At 42.5% G+C, this 26,131-nt stretch overlaps 4 protein-coding genes across 5 annotated transcripts; all 4 read right to left on the reverse strand.

Annotated features, from left to right (window-relative positions):
- Positions 1-1,487: 1,487 nt before the first annotated feature.
- On the reverse strand, positions 1,488-7,762 carry LOC127762564 (uncharacterized). The gene is made up of 10 exons (XM_052287062.1): positions 7,430-7,762; positions 7,251-7,343; positions 4,228-4,317; positions 3,583-3,753; positions 3,320-3,495; positions 2,930-3,176; positions 2,768-2,838; positions 2,612-2,661; positions 2,441-2,532; positions 1,488-2,335 (listed from the first exon to the last, which is right to left on the reverse strand). Exons 1-10 carry the CDS (start codon positions 7,760-7,762, stop codon positions 1,832-1,834), a joined length of 1,827 nt encoding a protein of 608 aa, XP_052143022.1. The 3' UTR covers positions 1,488-1,831.
- Positions 7,763-10,247: 2,485 nt separating this feature from the next.
- LOC127764409 (uncharacterized) lies at positions 10,248-11,311 on the reverse strand. Its single transcript, XM_052289292.1, has one exon. The coding sequence runs from the start codon at positions 11,221-11,223 to the stop codon at positions 10,660-10,662; it is 564 nt and encodes a 187-aa protein (XP_052145252.1). The 5' UTR covers positions 11,224-11,311; the 3' UTR covers positions 10,248-10,659.
- Positions 11,312-18,668: 7,357 nt separating this feature from the next.
- Positions 18,669-20,216, reverse strand: LOC127763666 (formin-like protein 16). Its single transcript, XM_052288440.1, has one exon. It carries the CDS (start codon positions 20,121-20,123, stop codon positions 19,092-19,094), a length of 1,032 nt encoding a protein of 343 aa, XP_052144400.1. The 5' UTR covers positions 20,124-20,216; the 3' UTR covers positions 18,669-19,091.
- A 936-nt stretch (positions 20,217-21,152) lies between these two features.
- Positions 21,153-25,930, reverse strand: LOC127763665 (probable magnesium transporter NIPA8). 2 transcript variants are annotated; one of them, XM_052288439.1, is made up of 14 exons: positions 25,762-25,930; positions 24,724-25,004; positions 24,241-24,328; positions 24,084-24,124; positions 23,634-23,719; positions 23,456-23,529; positions 22,885-22,987; positions 22,676-22,804; positions 22,467-22,566; positions 22,238-22,357; positions 22,060-22,150; positions 21,936-21,990; positions 21,735-21,834; positions 21,153-21,654 (listed from the first exon to the last, which is right to left on the reverse strand). In XM_052288439.1, the coding sequence occupies exons 2-14, from the start codon at positions 24,814-24,816 to the stop codon at positions 21,493-21,495; spliced, it is 1,242 nt and encodes a 413-aa protein (XP_052144399.1). In that variant the 5' UTR covers positions 24,817-25,004; positions 25,762-25,930; the 3' UTR covers positions 21,153-21,492. The 2 variants fall into 2 exon arrangements, with proteins under 2 accessions (XP_052144399.1, XP_052144398.1); XM_052288438.1 differs by having other exon boundaries at positions 24,084-24,145.
- Positions 25,931-26,131: the final 201 nt, after the last annotated feature.

The following is a 26,131-nucleotide window of genomic DNA, read 5'->3' on the forward strand; positions in this document are numbered from 1 at the left end:
AATTATTAATTTGGTTTTTATCTCTCATGAGTGAAAAAAAGAAAAAAGAAAAGAAGGGAAGGGGGGACACGTACGTACGAAGTATATACGTACATGCACGTACACGTACGGATGGATCGATATAGAAGGTGGTCCTTTCTAAATATAAATCTATTTAGTATTTTTTAGTTAGATCTAATGGTTAGAAAATATGGGTCCCCCAAATTAAATGAAAATCAATGGTTAGATATTTTATTTTTTCCTAGAATTTCTCTAATTTATTAGAGCGCCACTTGGCGGCCTAGTAGCATTTGTAAGGATGACATGTGGCGGTTTAAGAGCGTTTGTAGTAAGTTTAATGGACTTTTAGTATATAATAATAGAAGATTGAACAGGCATCAATTAGAAATTAGCAAAAAAAGTTTTTGAGGTTGAACAAGCATACAATCCCATCCTCCCAGCCTCCGAGGTTGATAACAACTGGAAGTTTATCTGGCAAAATAGTGCTCCCCCGAAAGTTCAGTTTTTTGCTTGGCTGCTTGCAAAAGAAAGGCTTCCAACGCGCAAGAACCTTCATTCCAAGAACATTGTGCCGTCTGACCTATGCGAGATCTGCTCTTATGAAGTTGAAACTGCAAGTCATTTCTGCCTTCACTGCCCTTTTGCGATCAGTTTTTGGGGAGCCCTCGGGGTTCAACCAAATATCCAAGATGTCCGAGATTTAGCAGCCCGCCGTCCGCTATTCCGGTTGCCCACTTCAAAACTTTTTACCTTCTATGCTTCTGGAGTCTGTGGAACCATCGACATGATGTGGTCTTCAGAGAAATGCCGCCATGTCTACAACGTCTTCTAAGGTGCCTGGAGGACTCCACTCTATGGTCTGAACGTCTTAAGCACCCGAATCACATAGTGTTACAGTCTTGGAACTCTGTCTTTTCTAATGCTCTTACCTCTAAACATTTGTAATGGCTTGCCGCTGGCAACACCCGCCCTATGTAAACTTGACATCTTTTTTCTTATCGTTATATGGAAGATTTAGGTGGGGAAACTCTCCCCTCCAGTGATTATTCCAAAAAAAAAATTAGCAACAAATTTCAGAGTATCACAACATGCGGTTTGTTTTCAGAATACGACAACAAGTATCCAATCTCATCAGCACCACCAAACGGAAGAAGAAAATGCTTATAACATGCATGATAAAATAATTAAAAACTCTTTCAACAGTCATACAATAATGACATATCATTATTCATACAATAATTATAAAATAATCCAACAAACATTTCATATTTATTGTTTTTAAAGTTTTAAACTAATATTAATGTCGTACTTCTTTTAATTTTTAATTTAGTTTGTTTTCTATTTTTTAAAATTAATTTTCATTATATTTTAAACTATGAGAACATAACTTTTTTAAGTAAACAAACAAAATTTCTATATATTCTTCTTCCCCACACAAATTTTCTCTCTCATCAACTTACAACAAAGTTTTGGAGACAAAAAAAAAATGTGTGAAACATAGCCAGATGTCCAGCTAGCAACACAACACTACAGACTCAGCCAGATGGAATGCAACTTGTAAGCTCATCAGGCACAATTAAGCCGGGAGGTAAAAATAGCACTTCATGAAAACTCTGCACAGGGCAATTGACCAGAAATGAAAACTCAGTAAACAGGGACTCATTTGATCACATTTATCTACATATCAAGCCATGACAAAGAATAAGGAGCTCAGGATGGATCAATGTAAATGTTCCCTCTCCTCACAAGACAACAGATTATGATGACCTACATATTCTTCACATCAAACCTAGCTGCAGCAGCTGCTATTACTACAACAAGCTCCATCAGCTCAAGACTGCTTCTCCTTGGAACCACCACGTCTGCAGCGGTGGAACCAGCTCGCACTCGCTGCCCCTTGACTTGAACTCTCGGCACGATCTGCATCTCCCTGGCCAGCCCTTCTACTTGAAGTCTGAACTGCAGGAGGAGGAGGATGCTGGCTCCTTCCTCCTCCTCCTCCTCCTCCTTGTTGTTGTCGCTCAGGCTGTAGCAGATTCGGACCAATGCTAGTAGTAGCACCAGGAGGCACTGGGTAGAGGATGTCATAGTGAGAGTACATGCGAACCAGGGTCACCCGGGGAGTTCCACGGGCAACGCAGTACATATCTTCGATCCCCCTAAACCGCGGGTTCGACGCTCGGGTGATCGACTGGAGTTCGGCAGCCATGAGATCTTTCTTGCGTCCATCAAGCGTGTCCTCCACTCGGACGGCCACCCCGAGTGCGCGCGACAGGGCGCTCATCGTAACGTGGTCCGCGTGCACACGGGGAGGAATAACCTGCGTCGAGCACCACTGCATATGCATCCAGAGCAAGAAATCAGTCAGGTCAAGAAGCGAGTGCCAAGAATAGTTGCACATATATATACTTGCATTGCCAGTTTCAAAACAGATACTAACATCTTCCAGACTGACACCTTCTCCAAGCCCCGTATACAACCCTTTGTGCGTGCATATCCAGATAGCTGCTGCTAACCTGAGGAAAGCAAAAACTGATACAGCAGGAATGCATGTCAGAATCATGAATTAGGATGAGACTGAAGGAACGCAGGCTCAAGGTGTTTCTCTCACTGTCATCTGTTGTATCATAACTGCTGAAGAGCTCGAGGAGAAGTTCTCCCCTGTCGTAGCAGAAAAAAGGTGCATGTTCAGTCATTCAGATGGGATGGGATGTATTTAGAAACAAGCCTTATGCAGGAATTTCAGAAAACCAAACATTTCAAAAACCTGATTGCGGATGTTGGCTGCTCCGACATGCACTTCAATTTCTTTATTTTCTCTATCAGCGTCTCAAATGCCTGCAAGAATCAATGATACAAAAAAATCATTAACATACAGATGGCATCTATCACCCAAAGAGTTTAACTAGCATGTTACAATGGTGCTTACAGAATGCTGATCATCAATAATCGGATATGAACAAACATGACTAGCATAACACGTCTGAGAAGCTTCCATAGTTAAAACAACAAGTGAGGAAGGCATTTCTGACTTAGGATCAGGTGCACACACCATGAAGGAGTATGTGTGCAACAGTTCAGTCTTCAATGTAAGAAACAGATAGTTATGTTTGTCTTCATTATAGTATTGTCCAACTGCAAACTTGAAAGGTTGAATATTTGTTACCATCAGGTAACTATATTTTCAAAAACTTATAATTATAACTAATATCAACAAGGTGTTGACTACGATGTCGTGCCACTATTGTGAAACAATGGTGCATCTCCTGCAAATGATAAAACAAAGAGAGTAAGACAATCGATCCAGCTTGGTTTGTACACTACAAATTCAAGGGAATGGTCCATTACACGAATATAGGGAAGGTGAGAGGTTACTTCGCATCTCCGGGAAAATTCAGAGGCCCATTGAAGATGTTCAGCCCGGGTAGCCAATTTTCTAACAGCATCAAGAAGGCGATCTTCCTCACGTGTGTCTACCCTATCAGCAACTTGCTCCTGTCATACATTGTCATAAGCAAAGAGAGTTACAACATTGAACACATCCTATGCTAGGGAGTAGGGAACAGGGAGGAGAACACTTACCAGGTAGGAAAACATGAAGCTCCTATAGAAACCCTCCCCATCTCTACGTACTGGTCTTAATTCTGAATAACGAGTGTCAAGATGCGCCAAATGCAAAGGAACATATCCATGCTGGAGAGCATTATGTATGTTCCCGAAATAATGAATGAAGGCTTTGTCAATAGGAACTTTCTGCACCTCACACACAAATAAGGGAATCAAAAAACAATGATCTGAACCAGAAAACAATATAACTAAAGAAATGTAACTTATGTGTTATGCTCCAGATTTTCGGTTCTGTACATTCTGGAAAATGCTTGAAAGCATTAAATGAAATAATCGCTTAATTTTATTGGTTGGCTGTTGTTTAGTCATAAAAGGAAGGATAGATAAACAAGATTTCCTAATTTCAGCAAAGATTGCAGTTCCATAGGTCATCACAATCCAATCCTCTAGATGGCATGTAAAGCATAACTACAATCCAGAATTAACTTATGAGTTAGCATGCATACAAGAAGAGAGATTCTGCTGAACAATTAGCTGTACAAGAACTTGTGAGTTGTGAATATGCACAGTATCCTGAGATGATCTATGATCCTGACATTTCGTAATTCATACACTTCCATATTCAACATTTCAAAGGTTAAAACTTAAAAGGAGTCGAACCTTGTGACCCACATGAGGCGGCGATTTCGAAATTATTTCCTTAGAAGTTTGGTTGGGGTAGTTTGGTTGTTTTCCTTTTCTATCTGAAAGCTATTTACAAGAGAACAGGTAAAATCATGTCTTACCAGACTTGGCAGCAACTTCGGAGAATTAATATGAAGATAAAAACATTTTAGGCTAGGATACAATGTTGAATAAGGAATACGAGATACTCCCTCCGTTTCACAATGTAAGTCATTCTAGCATTTTCCACATTCATATTGATGTTAATGAATCTAGACATATATATGTCTAGATTCATTAACATCAATATGAATGTGGAAAATGCTAGAATGACTTACATTGTGAATATATGTCTAGATTCATTAACATCAATATGAATGTGGAAAATGCTAGAATGACTTACATTGTGAAACGGAGGAAGTACATGATATTCTAAAAAAAATGGAATATATGGAACTATTAAATAACATACTAGTAGGACTAGAAAATTAGTGCTTCAATAATTTTGCCAACTCTTGGCAATCATGCAAGTCTTCTGGGACAATTCTAGGCAGCAACTCAGCCGCTGAATCTTTTAGACCAAACATTAGAGTACGCTCAGCAAGTTTGCATATACGAAAAAACTCATACATCTGGCTTCAGGATTTCTTACGAAAATACCATAGTAGTCATAATATGGCCCAAAATTTCATCATATTTTTACAGTAAAGGAACTTGTGAATATACACGACATCATGTGGTATAGGATTCTGAATTTCTAATTCCGACATTTCATAATTTATTCGCCCATTTCCAACATTATCAAAGACAAAAAAGAGTCAAATCTGGTGATACGCATGAAGTGACAATTGTGACTACATTCTATTTGCAGAATTTCAATTGGACAACACGTTCACCTTCCTTTTATATCCAAAAGTTATTCCACAACAAAACATGTTAAAATTTTTAGGGAATGTAAAAAACATGTAAAAATTAATAGTAAATATTATCAAACTTAAACCCAATCCATGAAAGTGAGATTCAAGATTAAACAATTTACACTTGGAAACAAGGAAATTGGGGGTTTATGGAACTTTCCAAAACTGATTAGCAAGATCACAAAACTGGTGCTTCCACTGTTTGTCTACTCAGCCTTTGTAGCCAATTTCGGGTAGCAACCAGCCAAAGGTTGACTATTTTAAACCGAACAGTAGAACATGCGAAGTGTTTTTGCATGCAAGTGAACTGTGATTTAGAGAAACCGAGCCACGTGATGCAATCCCAATTTCCGAATACACATCTGGATGAATCATTCGATGGCAATAAAAGAGAGAGCGCTACGCGTCGGACGTACGACGCGAGACGAAAAATCGGACGTATCCATCAGCAGTTCAATCCGCGCGCGCACATCATCAGCCATCAAACATCATCAAGCATGCATGCATGCAAAAATATTTTAAACTATTTTTTCTCTTAAATTATTTATCCAAATCATGATCCGATTGCACCATTAAATTCATTGCAATTAAATCTTTAAAACAAGACCACACATGGATATATTCCGGTGAAAACTTTTTTTAGCTTATTATTGAATTATTTTTAAATGTTGCACGTTGTTCCACCAAGTATATCGGAATTGTTTCACTAGGTAGATCAAAAATGTTTCAATCGTTTAAATCGGACGTTGTTTCACCTTATATAAAAAAAATGTTTCAGCAAATAGCGAAAGAATGTTTCAAGTCACTGCAACATTTGATCCATATAAAGTGAAACATTTTTGGTGGAACAAAAAATAAAACGAATTCTCTTATTAGATGATTTTCATAATATGTGGGTGATTTGTTGCAAAAGAATTTTTCAGTTCACTGCAACATTAGATCTATACATAAATATTGTGAGTACATTAAGTGAAACATTTTTAGTGGAACATTGTAAGTACACTAGTGGATACTTATTGAAACACTCAACCAACATATATGCAACATTTACAAATAAACCAGTGAAACACAATAAACTACTTACTGAAACATACAAATAGCACCATGAGATACATTAAAGAAAGATATATACATCGCGACACTAAATAAATATGTGCAACATAATAGAATTTCAGCTGAAACATCTAATTTTCATATATGAAACATTAAGTTTAATTGGTTGAAACATATGTGTGTTTTTTTATTATAATATAGTCATGTGAGATCTTGTTGTAAAGATTTAATTGTAACGAATACAATGGTGTAATCGGATCGTAGATTGGATGAGTAATTTAGAAGAAAAATCATTTTTTTCAAGTTTGCTAAAAGTGTGTTATGTACATACCAGTAACCTCGTGCCATCTCTCTTTCATGCATATTAATACCCAGAAAGGAAGCATACGTAACAGAGAGAGGATCTGACAAAGGCTGCATGTAGCAAAATCATAGTAAGAGGTGTCCGATTTTTTTCTCAAGATCGGACGACCGGATTGAAGCATTTTCCCAATAAAAGCTCTTACATTGGGCTTCTTACCAAAATATCACGGTAAGCATGACATCACCGATAAATCCGCCACATTTTTATAGTCCGATCAAAATGTATCACATTAAACAGAAAATTTAATTATCGCAAGCAGAAACATTTATGTCTCAAAAATTTCGACGGAAAACAAGGAGGCCGTTCCCTGTATCAAAGTTCCACAGATGATAGAAAGAAGACCTTCTAGTAATTAGGAAGAGTTTACTCTCCATACAGAAAGCCGAATTGCTCACTAACATTTACTGATTGATTTCGACTCTATTCTAGGATGCCACATCATTTTAACCAGAGACATTTTCGCTAGAATACGACAGAAAATCGACCAAGATCTTCACATCGATAAATAGAAATCAAGAATGCAAAGATCCTAGTTCCACATTCCAACACACAAGCTGACACAAGAACCGCACCCCAAGACCTACGCAGGATGATCCCAAGATTTCACAGGAGCGAGACATGATCCAAGAATCCGACGTCCCCAGCACAAATGATGGCGCAAGAATGTCAAGAAAGCTTCTCCTTACCTTTTTCTTGGCGTAGCCATGAATCGCAAGAATGCTACTCCTGAGAAACTTCATCGGGGAATCGGACTTCTTCCTCCCCTCTTTCCTTGGCGCCTTCAGGGAAACCAAGAAATGCTCAAGAGAAAAAAAAAAACAGACGCAAGCGAGATGACGGCACAAACGCAAGAACAATGCGGCACCTGTTCCCGATCATCAGGTGGTGCCGGAGAAGAAGAATCTTCGCCGATCTTCTTCTTCCCCTTCCGGTCGACCGCCGCAGCGGCGGAGCTCGATCTATCGGCGCCGCGGCCTCCATCTCCGGGCTGCTCACGTGCCCGTTCATGGGCGCGGCTCTGGACGGACGAGGGAGGGGGCGGCGGCGGCGGTGACGGCGGAGAGACATCGCCGGCGCCCTCGGGTGGCGCGGGGATCGAAGCATCGGCGGCGGCGGCGGCGGCGGCGCTGGAAGTGGACTCCTGAGGCCCATGGACCGGCCCCTCCTGGTCTTTTGCTGGGCCGGACGTGGACGCCATGGTGGCGCGCGGGAAAAAGCTTAGCGGGGGGAGAGCGGCGGGGGCTGATTTGCTAATCCCTCTGATGCGAGGGGGCGAAAGAGAAACGCGAAGGGTGTGGCTGTTAATTCCAGAAAGGGAGGAGGCTATTTATAAAGGTGGAAGTAATTGGCGGTGACCGAGAGGGGACGTGGCCTTTTTCTCCAGTTTGGGTTTTTTTTTTTGCCTAATAAACCGAAAATGATTAGAGTCGGGCGACCGGCGCGGGGGAGCCGGATCGGGCGCTCCCCCATGCGCCCCTCCCCTCACGTGCACACTTATTGGGCTCACCTACTTCTCTCTCCCATTTTTCCATGAAAGATGTTTCACCTAGTGTATTTATAATGTTTCACTAATTATAGATATAATGTTGTAGTGAACTAAAATATTTTTTTCAACAAAAAAACCCACATATTTTGAAAACTCTCTATTAAGGTAATTTGGTTTATTTTTTGTTCCACAAAAAATGTTCTACCTAGTGTACTCATAATGTTTTACTATGTATAGATCTTAATGTTGCAGTGAACGAAACATTCCATTGCGACAAAAAAAAACCCACATATTTTGGAAACACCCTATTAAGGGAATTTTGTTTATTTTTTTGTTCCACCGACAAATGTTTCACCTAGTGTACTAACAATGTTTCATTGTGTATAGATCTAATGTTGCAGTAAACTGAAACATTTTTTCGCTATTTGCTGAAACATTGTTTTTATATAAGGTGAAACAACACTCGATTTAAACGAGTGAAACAATTCCGATATACCCGGTGGAACATCGTACAATATTTAAAAATAATTTAATAATAAACTAAATTTTTTTTCGTCTGAATATATCCATGTGTGGTCTTGTTTTGAAGATTTAATTGCAACGAATTTAATGGTACAATCAGATCATGATTTGGATAAGTAATTTAAGAGAAAAATCAGTTTAAAGTAATTTTGCACGTAAATCGGGCGCTGACATCATCGTTCGATTTTACTCCCAACCGATCGAGCGCCTGAGCCGTAGGTTCGTCCATAATAAACCGTACACATTGAAGACGAGTAAAATGTCACTTTTCCAGAAAAAATCGTTCATCTTTTTTAACTGAGGTATGTAACAGTTGCTATAAAATATATATCTGCATATCAAAATATCTCAAATTTGTTTTTCATAAAGTATCTTAAAATTTGAAGCTCCCATTTCCTAGTGGCAGAACATGCATTTTTACTAGATTTATAGAACCCCATAAGATATACTCACCCCATTTTTTAATATATGACACCATTAACTTTTTAACAAATATGTTACGTTTGATACTTCGTTTTATTTAAATTTTTGTGTAAATATAAAAAAATTTTAAGTCATTTGATGATAAATCAAGTCACGATAAAATAAATGATAATTACCTTTTTTATAATAAGTTGAATGGTCAAACGTATTTAAAAAAATCAATGGCTTCATATTTTCTATATATTAGAAAATGGATGGAGTATATAACACAAATCATAGGTTTGCAAGTTGTTTAAAAGTGTGTTGGGTTACGGGGGGATTTTTTTTTTTTATAAAACCCCAAGTAGGAAGCCAACGAGGTGGCAGGGCGCGATGGCATCGGGCCCCCTGTGCAGATGTAGTAGAGGAGCTTGGACGTGGAGGCACGCAGCGGTTGAGCATGGCGGCGTCAGTTAGGATGATGATCTCGAGCAGGAGCTCAAGAGGCAGTTGCTGCCACGTCGGCGGCGGCACGCTTTCAATTGTTGGACAGGTGTAACTCGGTCGTTGTGCTTGATTGCTGGCATTGTATAGATAGATGGAGATGGGTGGGTCTTGGACCGTGATAGTATGGGCCTAAATGCACCGCGACTCTCATCTGGGCCGGCATGCTTTGCATGTTTAGTTTCACGCATGTGGACTTGATGCCTCGTTATTAGGTTAGTTATTGAAGAAGTACATTTCTGGTCCCTCAACCACAAAACAATATAGTGTATCCCAACTTTTAAAACCAGCGTCAATCAACCTAGATGGTTTAGATGACATTTTCGTCCTACGTAGTGCCCCACGGCACGTTGACTTGATCTTCCTCCCATACGATGCCTATGTACAAGTTTATATGGCATAACAAATTAGGAAAAAGAAAAAAGAAGTGTGGAAAGCACATGTCATTATAACATCATTTCCTCTACCCCCATCTCTTCTTCTCTCCCCGTCAGTGCGGTGGATCAAAGGTGTGAGGGAGGTAGGAGGGTCCAATGGCGGGCATCGACAAGGGAGCATCGAAGGGGAAGAAGCGTTGGTGCAGCGCCATGCGTACCACAACGTCGTCGATGGTCTGGCCGGGAGGGCTAGCAAGCGAGCTGAGATAAGAGGTTTGTGAGAAGACCGCGGCGGAGCGGTCGAGCTATTGCAACGGTGATTCTTTGAGGTGCGAACGTTTGCTGGCGGCGCACGAGCGGCAGCTAACAATTCTTCTTCCTTTGTCCCAAACTCCATTGCTACTCTTTTATTCATATATACTGTCGCAGGTGACGTACACTCTACACATGTAAATAATAGCTTACAAATTACAACACCGAGGAGGAGGGATATTACCGAGAGCCACAGAGGAATAAGAAGAAGACGAAAGTAAGTACCGTAGATTAATGAGGGTGTAAGTGGCTAATCCACGAACCCACTTATAAATTAAATAAATAAACATTTAATTTACAAGTGGATTCGCGGGTTAGCCACCTACACCTTTACCTTAACCTTAGATATCACCGGTACAGCGCAACGCTCAAAAGTGAAGACTCCTCGAAGGTTGGAACCACACAATACACGACGCCCACGCGTACGTAGTAGAGAGGAGGATAGAGCTAGCTCGCTCTGGTCAACACGTGCACGTCCATGGCGCCGGCCGGTCATGGCGAGCGGCACTGGAGAACAGTGGGCGGGTGGAAGCTCTGCGCCCTGAGCTGCTCGTAGAACATGTTGATGAACTCCTCCGCCCTGTAGTCCACGTCGATCAGCTCCCCGCCGCCGCACTCCCACGCGCCGTACTGATCAACCTCCTCGTCTTCTTCCTCCTCCTCCTGGTCCGCCGCCTCTGTCGCCGACGGCCCGCAGCCGCAGGGGGACCGGAGCGCGCCGAAGCAGGAGGCGGCGCCCGCGCGGCGCTTCAGCCGTGACCGCAGCCTCCTCGCCGCGAGGAACGCCGGGCTGGGGCTGTTGCTGCACGAGAACTCGCGCTCCGCCAGCGCGCACGGCGGCCACGGCGCCGTGGCGAGGCATGGCTTGCCGCCGCCGCCGGATGACAGGAGCAGGGCGGCGAGGGACCTCCTGGCCACCCTGCCGAGGAACCGGCCCCGCTTCGTGAGGAGGTACTTGAGGTAGTCGCCGGCGAGGGCGAGGAGGCTGCACAGCCGCCTCCTCGCCGCCGCCGCTGCTGCGCTGGCGGTGCGGCGCCGGCAACGCCTAGCCTCCATGGCGCGTGCGTGCTGCCGCTGGCTGGGAATGTAACCTGCTAGGGTTTTAGCGGAGCTAAGCCTACCATGGATGGGAGAGAGAAGAGCATGAGGAATCTATGTCCTGAGACTGTACTTGGTCAAGCTCAATCTCCTTATATAGCTCTTCGATTTGGTCGTCTAGAGAGAATGCTAGAGAGAGAGAGTATTGAGATGAAAGTCATAGGTGACACAAGGGAGGGTTGCATGATTTCGGGGCAAGAAAGGTTTGGTGAAACTGGGAAGCAAGCTGGCCACACGAATTAGCTTGGCTAGGTAACTTGTTCCTGGAGGTGATAGTGCATAGCGCTATCGCATTTGCTTTTCATATTTGTTTTATGCATGATGCCTATGAAACTATTCTAAACTCTCGAGGGGATGTCCACTCATTGTTTATATGTCACATAAATAGTTGTGAAGATGTATTAATATATTATGTATCACTACATAAACATGTACTTAAAATTCAACTTCTACATGTCGCAACAAAAAAGCAAATTAAACTACAACTAATTATCGCATATTCACAGTCAATTTTGTTTTTCTCGTTGCGACATGTACATCTGAATTTTTAGTTGCATGTTTGTAGAGCGATATATCACATGTTAATACATCTTCTTATTTTTTTCACAACTATTTAAGTGGTGTGCAAGCAACGAGGGGACGTTCCTTCGAGAGTTTAAAATCCACTCTCCATGATGCTTCCAACTCTGAGCCAAAGAAAAGGTAAAGAGTATGGCCGGTCCTTAAACTTATTCGACCATATCATCTAGATTTCTTTAATCTCAAAATACAGATCTAAGTTCCAAACTTATTAAAGTGTGTAACTCCGGTCTCAAATTGACACGAGTTCTTTGGGATCCTACGTGGCATTGATTAGCATAATCACTAATCCGACATATCTCTCTCACGCTCAATCACTCGGGCATTCGATGCAACCATCACCATTTCCCCCTACCCTAGCGCTCCACCTTTGCCTCCTCGTGCCACCGAAAAGAGCCAACAACGACAGTGAGGCCTCTTCGAATGTCCCCTTCCCCTCCATCTTTTTGTATTTCATCGTCCTTCCTAAGCCAAGTGTGCGAGGTGACACCACCTTCCCTCTCATTGGTGTTGAGTTGTGATCCAAATTCATTTGCACTTAATAAAGGCCAGCTTCTGCCGTAGTGGAGCGGAGGCCTGTCACCGGGAGGCTTGGGCCCGCCTCCCGGTGACGGGCCTCCGCTCCAGTACGGCAAAAGCTGGCCTTTATTAAGTGCAAATGAATTTGGATCACAACTCAACAATTGGCCACTCCTACCTCCAACATCGGCACTCCTCTATCCCCACATCGCTTCTCCATCATGTCCCATCCACTGTTGGTACTATTCCCTCCATGGTCATCCGGGCTTCTAAGCCTTGGAAAACCCAACGTACGCTTCCCCCTCCCACCTTAATCCTAACCTTGAACCCTAACTGGCTAGGGCATCGTTGCTGTCTCTGTCGTTGGAGTTTGTAAGGGTTGCCAGAAATGAAGGGAAAGTTTACCAGACCATGAATCGCGCAACAAATCTAAGCTAGGTTGAAAATTTGCAAGATTGTACCCTTGATTTTCTACCGAATGTGTGCATGGTTTAGCAATTAAAAAATAATTAACCTGCCCAGAGCGAAAGCATGAGCAGATATGGATTTACGTCTAGTTTGTATGATCGAAATGTATATGACTATGGCATGAATAAGAAAAATCAGCTATGTTTTCTAGAAAGAAAAATTGTAGTCATGGCACACGCGGTTGGTTTTCTTTTAAGAAAACAAGTGATCGTGAAAAAAAAAGGGCTTGGTCATGACGATTACGAGTACTTGCACGTACTGCATCAATTTTCGCACCCAAGTAAAAGCAAAACCACACTTGTCAGTAGATACCGGTGCACACCGAAAAAGGGATCACACACACAAAAACATATTCTCGTTGGCCCACAGCTAAGCAAAGCAATTAAGCTAGCTAGCTATTTTATTTTTTAGAAAAAAACTATTAAGCTATAGCTAACTATATATGCCCATTTGCTTGAGATGGACAGAGAGAATTGAAGTTACTTGAGCAGAAGATGCTGGAGAACGGCCTGAAGACCAGGAAGCCTCGCTCAAAAGCTAGCGAGTAGCCGCATATCGACCCATTCTATGCGAATTGCATGCAGCTGTGTTCGGGTTGCTTTCCCCGGCCTGCTTCTACTAATTAATTGCTTGGTTTCACCGCAACCCAAAGCTAAATTACGCGCCATATATGATTACATGTATACTTTTTTTTTTTTTTGCTTTTTCTCCTGATCGATCGATCAGCGTGTAGGGTTTCTGACCCTTACCTAAATTACTCCGCGTGATATGATATCCATCAACATATGAAATTCGTCGTACGTATGTACTAATATGATCTACTTCCTCCATTTCAGATTATAAGGCTTTCTAGTATTACCCACATTTATTATATATGTTAATGAATCTAGACATATATGCATGTGTGTTTACATTTATTAACATCTATATGAATATGGATAATACTAGAAAATCTTATAACCTGTAGCTAGTTAATTTTTTTCCCTCTCTCTAGCTCTTTTCCTCAGTGTCATTGTGCATGTTGATGAAGTTAGCCAAGACAGCACAACTAGACAGCTAGAATGCATTTCGATTGATTGTGTAGGCTCTGAAGATTAGCTTTCGAATTAAATTTGAATAATGGTGAGTTTGTCCTAGCTAGAACCATTCAATTGATCATCACTTCATCAGTTATTATTGTTTTGGGGACTGATTTTTTTCTCATGTGTGCAAAACAGCCAGCAAATTCTGAAACCAAGGGGTGACTCGCCCACTGTTTTTTGTACTGCCTGGATCAGTGGATTTTACCAGCAGTTCTGAAGCGCCTCTGTTTCACGAAGGAATAAGTTCATTTGGGGTCCCTTAACTTGCCAACGAATCTGATTTTCGTCCTTCAACCAGAAAAACAGATACAACGGATCCCTCAACTGTCAAAACCGATGCAATATAGGTCCCATAGCGGTTTGCACAGTGGTTTTAGCTGACATGGCGTCTACATGGCTAAATTGACTCGGTCTTTATCTGACGTGGCATTGATGTGGCATTGACGTGGCAATTTGATTTAAAAAACAATAAAAACTGTGACCCCATGGTTTTTATTATTTTTTTCAAGATCAAATTGCCATGTGGGACGAATACCTAGTCAAAGGAGCCACGTAGGCGCCACGTCAGTCAAAACCGCCTTGGGACTTATGTTACACCGGTTTTGATAGTTGAGGGACCTATTGTATCTGGTTTTTTTTGTTGAATGACAAAAAAAAATCGGATTCGTTAACAAGTTTAGGGACCTCAGATGAACTTAGTCCTTTCACAAATCCAGCGATTCCATGGTCTGCACTCTATTAGCTGCTGCAGCCCATCTCACATTTTCTTTTGTGACAGGCGAGGGCATTTTTGGTCCCTCCCGTAGGCTCATTTTCCTTCAGAGCTTTCCTTTAGCAGCCCATCTGGCTAATACTCCTATCTAAATTTAGGACAACTGGACAAGCACGATTTACAACCAAAAGAATTCGTCATTCATGTGGTTCATTTCGTCTTTCATTTTTCATTTTTGTTCCTTCTTATTTAGTTATATAGAAAGTAAAACCAGACATCTTTACCTCCAACTTTACAAACCGGACAAATAACCCCCCAGCTCAATCCACGATGGTTTTGACCCTACGTAGCAGTCCAGTCAGCAATTCATTTATAAAAATAAACAGATGGACCCCACCTATCAGTTTCTCTCTCTTCTATCTCTTTCGCAATCTCTCACTCTCTCTCTCTTCTCCATCACAGGGCGACGGCGGAGGCATCGGTGAGGCAAGGCGAGCACAGTGGCGGTAGCGGCGGCCGCAAGGCGAGCACGGCGGCAGACGAAGGCGAGGCGGCAGCTGCTTAGTACTCCTCCGATTCTTGATGCATGGTTTCGTACAGCGGGTGGGATTTTTGCGGGGGCTAGTGGTTGGTTTCTGTCTGGTGGTGTGGCCGTGCACGCGCCCGCTCGCGCGCGGTGTTCTTGGTGAATTGCTTAACTTGAGCTTGCTCGCCCTGCTGCATTGGGGAGTTCTTTTCTTTTTACTGGGTTCTTGTTTGTGCAGGGATCGACCGGGGGGGGGGGGGGGAGGGGGTTTGATGGATTGGTTTCGCGAATGTTCGTCGCGAGGTGCGCGTGGCTCCTGTTTTGCTTGCGAGAGTTCATCGTTTTCTTCGTTCCACGCTCGCCTCGCCGCCGCCTCGCCTTGCCTCCTCCGCCGCCGCGCTCGCCTCACCTAGCCGCTGCCTCCACCGCCACCCTGTGATGGAGAAGAAAGAGAGAGTGAGATCGGGAAAGAGATAGAAGAGAGAGAAACTGACAGGTGGGGCTCACCCTATTTCTTTTATAAATAAATTGCTGACTGGACTGTCACGTAGGATCAAAATCACTGTGGATTGAGCCCGGGGGGGGGTGAGGGGGTATTTGTCCGGTTTACAAAGTTGAGGGTGAAGGATGTCCGATTTTATGATTCAGGGGGTAATTCAGTCTACCGTGATTGTTCAAGCGGTAATTTATACCTTTTCCTACAGCATGCATACATACAACACATAACACTCACATGTCCGTGGCCACAATGCTCACATAACATACCTTGAAAGTGAGATGGAGACCAATGGTACAATATGCTAGCTATCACGATAGTACAAATATACTATCGTATCGAATTATTTTTGGCATACTTGTGAGCATAGTAATAAAGTAAACGAAGCAACCAAAATATAATTTATATATAAAACTTTTAAGGTGGCGAATGGATTTTGATGTAAAAATTGAAATCAACGGCTCCCATCGGATGGCCTAATCAGTCAAATAAAAAACCAAATTTTAAATTTTCAAACTTAATTTTAAGATTGATTTTGTGATATTTTCTACGTAGTTTCTTTTTTCAGCATTGGCTTATATATATATATATATATATATATATATATATATATATATATATATATATATATATATATATATATATATATGTTTTACCTACAAATTCATTTTTATCCTCTAATATACCGAGCCAAACAATGGGGCCTAACAGTTTTTAAAATTTTAGATTTTGGTTATGGCTGATAAGCAAATAATCAAACGACGAGAGGGTTAGAATTAATACCGTAGTTACTAAAATATGTACTACAAATTGATGAATGGAAGCACCTAACTCAAGTCACCAAGAAATTTTGATCAGTATTCCAGTCCCGGTTTAACACTCTGTACTCGTGCGAGCCCGGTCGTTGGGGCCTTGACCTTGACGCCTAATATGGTTGGCGTAGGTTGTACTCTTCTTCTTTTTTAAAACCACGTACTCCCTCCGTTCTAAAATATAGCTATTTCTAGCATAGTATCTTGTCTCAAAATGAAGCTATTTCTTCACCTACCTCCTCCTCTCAACCAATCACAACTATTCTTCTTCACCTACTTTCTCTTTTCAACCAATCACACACTTCCTCCAATCATTCTCACTTACTTTCTTAATACCTGTGCCAACCTTAAAAATGACTTCATTTTGGGACGGAGGAAGTAGGTTGTAGACAGAATCTCATATCGGAGAGGCAGCACTTTGTAGCCAATTTTTGCGTCAGAGTCGCTCACTCGTTTTGTCGTCAATATCACGAATCAAAGGTTGAATTTGAATTGTTATCATGTTATATAGTGTAAAGACAGAAATTTACCCCGTTCTTTCATTATCCATCGAATAATTTCGACAAACTATTTACTCCAAGGTTTATAACATATAATTAGCTTAGAAAACTTTGTTCTACTGGATTACTTATATTTTTTTTAAATATATTTGTTAATTTTATTTTTCAAAATATTTAATTTAGGAAATACATATTTAATATTCGATGAAATTCCAAAAAAAATTCTAAACATAATTACAATATAATTTTAGTGAATATGTAACCACACCCTTTGTTTTTATGCTCCTAGATTTTGTCGTTTTTTACTTTTAGCATGACATTTGACCATTTACCTTAAAAAGAGTATCATTGATTTATTTTGTTGTGACTTATTTTTTCAATATAAAAACTTTAAAAATGATTTATATTTTTCTATAATCACAATAGATTTTTTGAATTAGACAATGGTCAAATGTTATATGTACTTAGAAAGTCAATAATGTCATCTATCTAAATAAAACAGATGCAGTATATAAAACTTAAGATAACTCTGCGGGAGATGTATGCGCCCACAGTAGAGAGGCTGCATGATCAAGTATCGCCTACATGTGTCTGTGTTTTATGTTTAGGTCTATCTATGTACCAAGTACCAATTGATTAGGAATACTGCCTAGAATTATGTGATTTTTGGATTGTTGGATTGCTTTGTAAGATTCGTGCACACATCCATAATCTTAACCCCTCCGTCCTTACTCCCAGCGCTGCCATCATATATACTTGAATCCGCCACCATGCTCGAGCACTCAATACTCCACCGTCACCTTCCCAGCTTGCCGCCACTCAGCCTCACCAGCTAGCTGAAAGGTGCCGGCCAACAATGTCGGCGAGGTCTCCCTGACCGGACTTCCCCACCCCCAGTCATCTTCTCCTCCTCAAGCCGACGATAGTGAGGGGCCCTCACCTTGTCATCTTCCCCGTCTTCGATATCGTCCGCCTACCATTATTGGATCCACCACCATCGATCACTGCCTCCTAACTAGTCACTTTGTTTTATGTCGCAGCCACTGCATGAGCGCCCACCCTAGCTAGTCCACCGCTCACTGCCAATCCTAAGCCGCCCATGACCATCCTTCTAATTGTCAGGGAAACCCCCTTCTTCCTCCTCCCCTCACCCCCTCCTAGCCTGACCTTAACCCAGAATGGGACCACTGCCCCCTTATTGTGGATGCCAATCTTGACACGTATTCAATGGTCAAACATTCAATAAAAATCCTCCTAAATTTTTGTTGCATGAAGGTTAGCAATTCCATTTTTTATTTTTCCCGAGTGAAAACAGATTATAGTAGTGTTGGTTGATTTTATCGGATGAGCCCACGAGTCTAATTTAAAGAGATGAGAGAGAAATTAGTTTTTGTGATCGGTTAAAACTGATTTTGAGTATTAATAGGAGATAAGCTCCCGAGCCGTACCAATGATGCTCTAATCTCTCGGCCAAAACCCTAAACCCTAATAGATACCGATCTGTAATTGCACTGGAAGAGGTTAATAACACTATCTCAATTACCGGCGCTCGATCTAGCGAGAAGAAGAGAAGCAAAGCCGAAGAAGGAGAAAAAGAAAAGAAGAAAAACAAGGAATCAATTTCAATGGCTTCTAGTGCAGGCCAGTAGATTAATTAATTTGTAATTCGAGTAAAGATGATTGTTTATATAGGCTAAAGTAATAAAGTAATAAGCTCCTGTAATTCATAGAACTCCAACGAGTAGCACAGTATATTTTCTCAAAAAATTACAAAATACAGTAGGAAGGGTATATTGAAGCAGCAAAGAACTACAGGCCGCCCGCATTCTCCGCCTATGCCCAATACTTGAACTTAGGTCTGGTTTAGTTTAGTTCCTAATTTTTTCTTCAAACTTTTAACTTTTCCATCACATTAAAACTTTAATACACATATAAACTTACAACTTTTCCGTCACATTGTTCTAATTTCAATCAAACTTCTAATTTTAGCGTGAACAAAACACACCTTTAAGCAAACAAACAAATTTAAAACACAAAAATAATTTAAAAAAACGAGGCAGAGGGCGCGCGGCACAAATGAAGAAACGATCGAACCCGCGCGCAGCAACGACGATGACGCACGTGCTATATATTCAACCGTGCAACCACCGGCCGTCCCACTCCGGCGCCGCCGCGTACCCGCATCCCCCGCCGTACATCGTCGCCGCCGTCGGCGGCGGCGGGTAGCAACTCACCGGAATATCAAGGTCTACCTTCGGGTACATCCCGCTTCTGTTGATGACCGGCTCCCTCACTGTCGGTGGCGGGTAGTACACGCCGCACGCCGGCGACGGCGGCGGCGGGAATACCGCGACGGGCTCCACCGGAGGAGTCGACGACGGCGGTGGCGGAGGAGGGTAGCACGTCGAGCCCTTGACAATGGCCGTAGTATGAGGCTTCGCCGGCGGGTAGAGTAGCATGGGGATGAGTTGCTCAGTCGGCGGCCAGTCTATTGCCGGGTACATCGTCGACGACGGCGGCGGCGGAGGGAGAGTGATCGCTCTGGATGCGGCTGAGCGAGGTGGAGTGATGGAGTATTCGTCGCACTCGCTGCCGCTGGTGGTGGTGGTGGTGGTGCTCCTCCGGTCGTCGTCGGCGTCGCTGCTGGGTGATGACGACGACGTGTCGGCGGCGGCGGCGGCGTGGACGGCGTAGGAGAAGGAGATGACGCCGTTGGGGTGCTTCCCGTCGGGCCCGGCGAGCTGGTACGACACGTGCCGCGTCGCGCCGTCCGCCACGAGCTCGGACACCGGCACGGCGGCGGTCGCGGACAGCACGTCCCCGAGCACGGCCACCTCCGACTTGAGCTCGAACCGCAAGAGAACCTCGTCCTTGTTGTCGCTCGACGTCGCTGGCGACGACGAGGAGGAGGAGGGGAGGTAGAGCCGCAGCGGCGCGTCCCACTCCGGGTTCCCGCCGCCGGCGCGGTCCGTGGCGGTCTTGACGCGGTGCGGGCGGCGGCGCCCGCACGACGACGGCGACGGCGACGGGTGGTGCAGGTAGATGGAGGCGTAGAGGCAGGGCGTGTGGAAGGGGACGGACGACCTGACGCCCCTGCACGAGACCCACGTGATGTCGATGGCCGCCGGCTCCGGCCGCCGCCGCGGCCACCACCGATGATCCATCGATCAATCGCTTCCTCAGCTCCTCCAGTACAACGCGCGCGCACCCAACACGTACATACGGAGCAGAAGAGGGGAGAACGAGAGGAGAAGATCCAGAACGAGTGAGGTTAAGAAGGGAGGACTCGACCGAGCTGACTGCGAACGATGACGCGGTGGCCGCGCGAGGGAGGGAAGACGACCGGAAGGTGGACGTGTCTACGTGAAGCGATGTGGAGGTGGTGGTTGCTCGCGCGCTCGGCTCTTGACACGGTCAGCATTGAAACCAAAGCTAACCCAACCCAACCCAATCAGCGGGGAGCCACTGCAATTGGGGTTTGGTGCGCGTACGTGTCACGCAACGGGGGTAATCGTACTTGCGAATACGTTGATGAAATGGTCGAGTTTCAGGGGGGGATGTAAACCAAAAATTAAAATTTGAGCAAAATTCTGTGAATTTCAAGAGGCTGAGGAACTAGCGATGATCAGTGACAGGTAGCATTTGTGAACCCGGCGACTTTCCTCTCCCGCAGTGTGTGACTGTCAGAAAGTTATACGTGTGTTCCCTACCTCCAGGACCACGGATTCATGAGCCTGCAGGAAAAAAATGGCCATCGATCGATAGAGACAGTGCCGTTCCGCGCAGTATCGTGGAAAAAACTACACAATGACACGGTCGTGCGATTAATCGTTTACTAGTACTCGAAGAAAAAAAAGATTTTTTTAATACCGTATAGACTATGGACTATACGTGGTGATATACCCATCGCCAACGATTAATTTGGCCAACTAATCGACACACATCGCCGTCTTTCCTCAGTGACTTTACAATTGGAGTAATTAGCTACTGTTCGTTTCTTCGGCGTCAGGAGAGCGGTAGCTGTACCAGTCATTAATAATAGTATATAGGTTTGCATTGACAGGTCAGACAAGTTATATAACTATACGCTCACTTCATGCCAGCAAATTTCTGCCTTGAAAGGCTACGTCTTTCGCTGTCATTACTGAAGCTTTTCCACGAGATGACATGAAGATATCTCCACAAAAAGAGGCGGCATATAATTTGGGAAGGATGCAGGATTAAAAAAAAAACAGGGTGAAAGTTGCTTGGGACACCAATGGGAAGAGTGAATTGAATCATTGAAGTTTGTTCTAACATGTGTGGCGTGTTTATACAAGTATTGTAGGCACCTGTTTCGAAGAAATACAACAACCTGGGTATGGACAGTGTTTCAAGGGAAGTTTTATCGAACTATACACTCATGTTACAGCTAAGCTATAGGGGTGGAATAAACAGTTGCCTTCCGGAAGCAACAAAAATTTACTGGCATCCGCTTGGCAACATCCAAGTAAGACATTTGGCTTGTATACCTGTAATTCAAATCATCGTCAACTATAGATTGTCCCAATCGGTCGACCGCAAAGGAATGTACTTTGATCGGTCGGTTGCGATTCCTCTGAACCCTGTTGTTCGTGAGGAGACCATCGGCATCGCAAGCACCGATGAAGCGCTGATGGTCTCCTCCCCAAGGCCAAGTGACATGGAGCAAGCCGACTGCAAGGAAGATCACATGAGATGAGAGTCAAATACAGGTACAAAATTTTGAATCAGTTCTATCAAGAAAAACAAATCACCTTTGCCTTGGACAGTATGCGTTTTGCTTTTACTTTTACTGAACTTGTGAAGGAGTTAGTACCATCAACTTCTGTCTCCTCCGTCTGCATCTTTCCAGGCCTGAAATGATACATGTGTTTTAGGCGACAGGCAAAACATTTCTGCACTATACAGGTTGAAACTTGATGCATCTTAATGCAAAGAATAGATTTCAACAAGACCTGTTTGCATCAATTGCAGGTTCCTGGGTGGCACTAGAACCATCTTTGGTGTCAACTGCCAAGAATTCTCAAGTTAAAATCATGTATATTTCTGTAAAAGCACACGGCAGTGAACTTCACAAACCTTTACTGTCGTCGGGTGCCAGTAAGGAGATGCCTATAAAGACAGATGTCATGCCCAATACAAACATCACTATCCTCAGGGTATCAAATACCTAATGAAGGCAATCCAAAACCCTTAGTTTATCATGAACAACACAAGATTCTCATGCTTACGATAATATTTACAAACAGAAACTCACTTGATATTCTTGAAAGTACACAAATCCTGTGCAAATAGAAAAAAAGGTCCAAGCAATCTGAAACATTGGAACAATCAGTATTGCATCAAAAAGAGACAGGCCTTCATTCAATCTCGCCATCTGTGACACGGAGAAGGTTAAATTAGAAAAAAAAATTATTATCGCAATGGCATGAACAGAAGTCCAAAGAACAACGCTTTAGGTTAGTGCCTGCAATTAGCTTAATTACCCAAAAGCCAGCTGTAAAGAGGAACAACAGAAGCATTGAGTATGTGAACCAGCTATGGAACTGGTATCTGCTGCTCATTGTTAGCCTCAGCATGTTTGACCTAAATAGCCACAGAAAAAAGACGAAAGAAAAAAAAATCAATCAGATTAAAAAAAATATTCAAACTGCAGCAAATGAACATAAATCTCAATCAATACAAAGTAACTTACAATGATTTTGCAAATAAGACAGAACAAGATCCAATAGCACCAGATACAATAGCATAAGAAAATGGCAACAATGTCCGCCAATGTGAGCCAGTATGTTTCGCACTATCCGAAATGATAGTTTCTCCACTCCTGCAACGGGATTATTATTTGGTCTGAAAGAATATGATTCTGTGTTTCGGCATAGACTAGGTTATATGACAAGATCTCACCTGTAGAGATACTGATTGAATGCAACCACAAAGACCAGTGACATGCAATAGAGAACAAACACTAAATTGCTGTATTTCGCAACTAGCTGCTCCGGGGTGTAAACTGTTGAAATGATTATGGCATCAGAATATTCACTCAGGGAACTGAGATAAGATAACGTAAAATTGCAGTACATTATAAAATACTCCCTCCCTCCATTTTTCTAAAAGCATGATATGACTCAGCATGGTATTTTTGAATTGAACTTTGACTGTAAAATTTATCTTCGCAATATATTGCTATTTAATTAGAAAATCACGACCATTTGAAAGTACATTGGAGTAGACATGTAGAAATATGATGGTACCACTTTCTATTATTATGTCTATTTTTGTTTGCTAAAGGGGTATTTCCAAGGGTTTGATAAATATATAATCAGCCTAATTGTTGGTCAAAGGTTTGAATCTTCAAATACGTGCAACTGAATTGCCAATGAAATAACAATGGAAGAACCAACTGAAATTTGAAATCAAACTTATTTTAGGGCTATATACAGACAGAATGACTAATGATGTATGGATTAACTCATACCTGGAGATTGATGATTACCAAAGGAAACTAGGAAGATATTGCCAAATACAATAAATGTTGTTGCTACCATGACTCTGAAAAGCAGAGTAAAAACTTCATAAATCTATAATTCCAAGTATTGGAAGTTTGGAACTCATTTCCTTTATAAAAAAATTCCAAAAAGTAGAACAATGCATACTTCACTGAAATGGTCTTGTTCAACACAAAGTAAGCAAATGCAATATTGGACACAAATTGAATCGATCCAAGAGCTGCAAGAAGTGACTGCAATAAAATTACACAAACAATTATTTTTCCAAGTTACGTTAATTGCAATACTGGAGTGGATATGAAAAAAAATATCATTGGGTGGAATCACTAGTACTAATAATTAAGATGTTACATGTCATCAGCAAGCACCATCAGAAGCAGCAAAGTTAGGGTGTATGGTAATGTTAACATCAACATGAAAAAAAAAAAACAAGAAGCTCAGAGTCCAGGACTATACCAAAATTTCCAATATAAAGTTTCAAACATACAATTTCTAAGATAGCTTTATTCACGAGTCGTCTGTGCACCACAGAGTCTATTACATCTATACCATTATTGCAATTATTAACTTCGCCTCAAAAGGTTACAATAGACCAACCTGCGCGGCATATGCGAAGGACATGAAGTTGAGGCAGTTTCCTGCAGCAAAGAACAGTATGCCTGAACAGAATTTTAGCATTAAAAGCTTGTGGTTTCCATTTATTTCATGAATGATGTTAGAATGAAAAAAGTAAGCCTTACAGGGAAAACATTACCTATTCTCCAAGTTTGAAAATGCATAACTGACTTCGGAACAAATTTGTCATTGCCTTGATTGTTGTTGGTTGTCGAAAGCTTCTCTCTCTAATAATAAGATACACAAAATCATCACATATTTTCCAGAATTGTATTTGTTCCCAACAACGTTACACAAATGTTATATACCCAGATAAGACGAAAAAATTAACATAATCTTATACAAAAATCAGCTGCAGCATTACCAAATATTGTCATGAAAACCAGGTTATATTTACTGTGCTTTCCACTAATATCAAAGGCACAAGTTATTGCAGACAACCTACTCAAGTGAATTTGGGGCTAGGGCGATCCTAATTTATTAGTGGAAAATTCTCTCCAGGCAAACTAGAAATAAAGATGAAAAGGTTGTAGGTCATATGGTAAGTTGGTAACCCAGATTAATTCCACTAGGGATAAAGTAAAAAGTAACTAATAGTCCAATTCAGAGATGTCATATGCACCTGATCATGGCCCAATTTCAGAAGGTTGGTACCAAAGTTTATGGCAACACTCCCCACAATGTTGATCAGTGCTCCTATAACCCAGTCGCCCATGAGTCAGAAAAATATAGGTGATCGCCTATAAATATATGTTGTATTCCTTCAACAAGCCCCTTGTATGACAACTCATTGCATTTGTTTTGGAATAAACACTTTGAAGACTTGACTGAATGTTCACCCCAATAGTCTGGCACAAATGTTCAATAAACCATGTGGAGCTTATATCTTGGTTGATACGGAGCCTGCAAAAATGTCACACCAATATATCAGCCGCTTATACTCAGGATTACTACCATTCAACAAGAGAGTTATTTGATGAGGTATTCAAAGATGACCTAGCACACCAGCATAAGCAGAGCACGGAATATCATGAGGCTACCACCATGTCTGTTACTTCAGAACAGAATCTTCCACCGAACATTCCCAAGGACGACAACTAACTTTGTGATTAACAAAATGTCATGCTACACTACGCCGTCCATTTCTCACTACCTAATCTCCATTAGGTTACTGTAGTACCTTTGCTGGCCATTTGCAACAACTAAAATCCTACTACTTCTTGCGGGAGGTGAAAAGAGTCACTCCCCGAATTCAGGGAGCAAAATGCAGATGGTGCCTCCAATCAAATAGCAACCATTTTGATCGATTAATCATCAAATCATTGCCTAAGTTGCTCCAAGCGCTAGGAAAGCATGAATGCAAACACATTCGAGCAAACCACAAACAGAAAAGGGAAAAACAAAAGTCCGTTAACGACTACCCAAAAAAAAAATTCGGCGCGGATCTCATCTCGAAACTAGCAAATGGCGCGGATTTTTTTCCCTCTTTTTGTGGTGCCATTCCCGACTCAGATCTAGCGAGCTCGCGCCATTGGAAGCAATCCCCCCACGAAAAAAATCGACACGATTTGGGGGGACCGTAAATGCGCGCAGCACATCAGCATTCACAAAAATAAAATTGAAAAAAAAAACATGAGAAAAAGGCGCTCGGATCGATCACCTGCGACGGGGCCGGAGATTGTAGCTCAAGCACAAGCCAGCCTGCTCGGGCTGGATTCTCCGCCGCGAGCGAGCGAGCGAGCTGGATGAGGAGGAGGAGGAGATCGGAAATTTGCGGAAGCGTGGAGGAGGAGGAGGAGGAGGAGGAAGGGGAAGAGGAAAGACGAGGGAGAGAGAGAGAGAGGAGAGGGGGGGAAGGCCAGGTGGAGACGGCAGGGGACCCATGTGGGCCGTCGGATCTCGATCGGACGGCGGGGGAAGGGGGAGTCTGGTCAGGCGCGGCGGAATCAGACAGGGACGGACAGGCAGACGACAGCCTACCGTGCAGGTTGGTCCTCCTTTTTATTTCTCCTTTTCTTTTACTTTTTTTA

The sequence above is a fragment of the Oryza glaberrima genome, chromosome 2, assembly GCF_000147395.1.
Source record: "Oryza glaberrima chromosome 2, OglaRS2, whole genome shotgun sequence".
Lineage (NCBI taxonomy): Eukaryota > Viridiplantae > Streptophyta > Magnoliopsida > Poales > Poaceae > Oryza > Oryza glaberrima.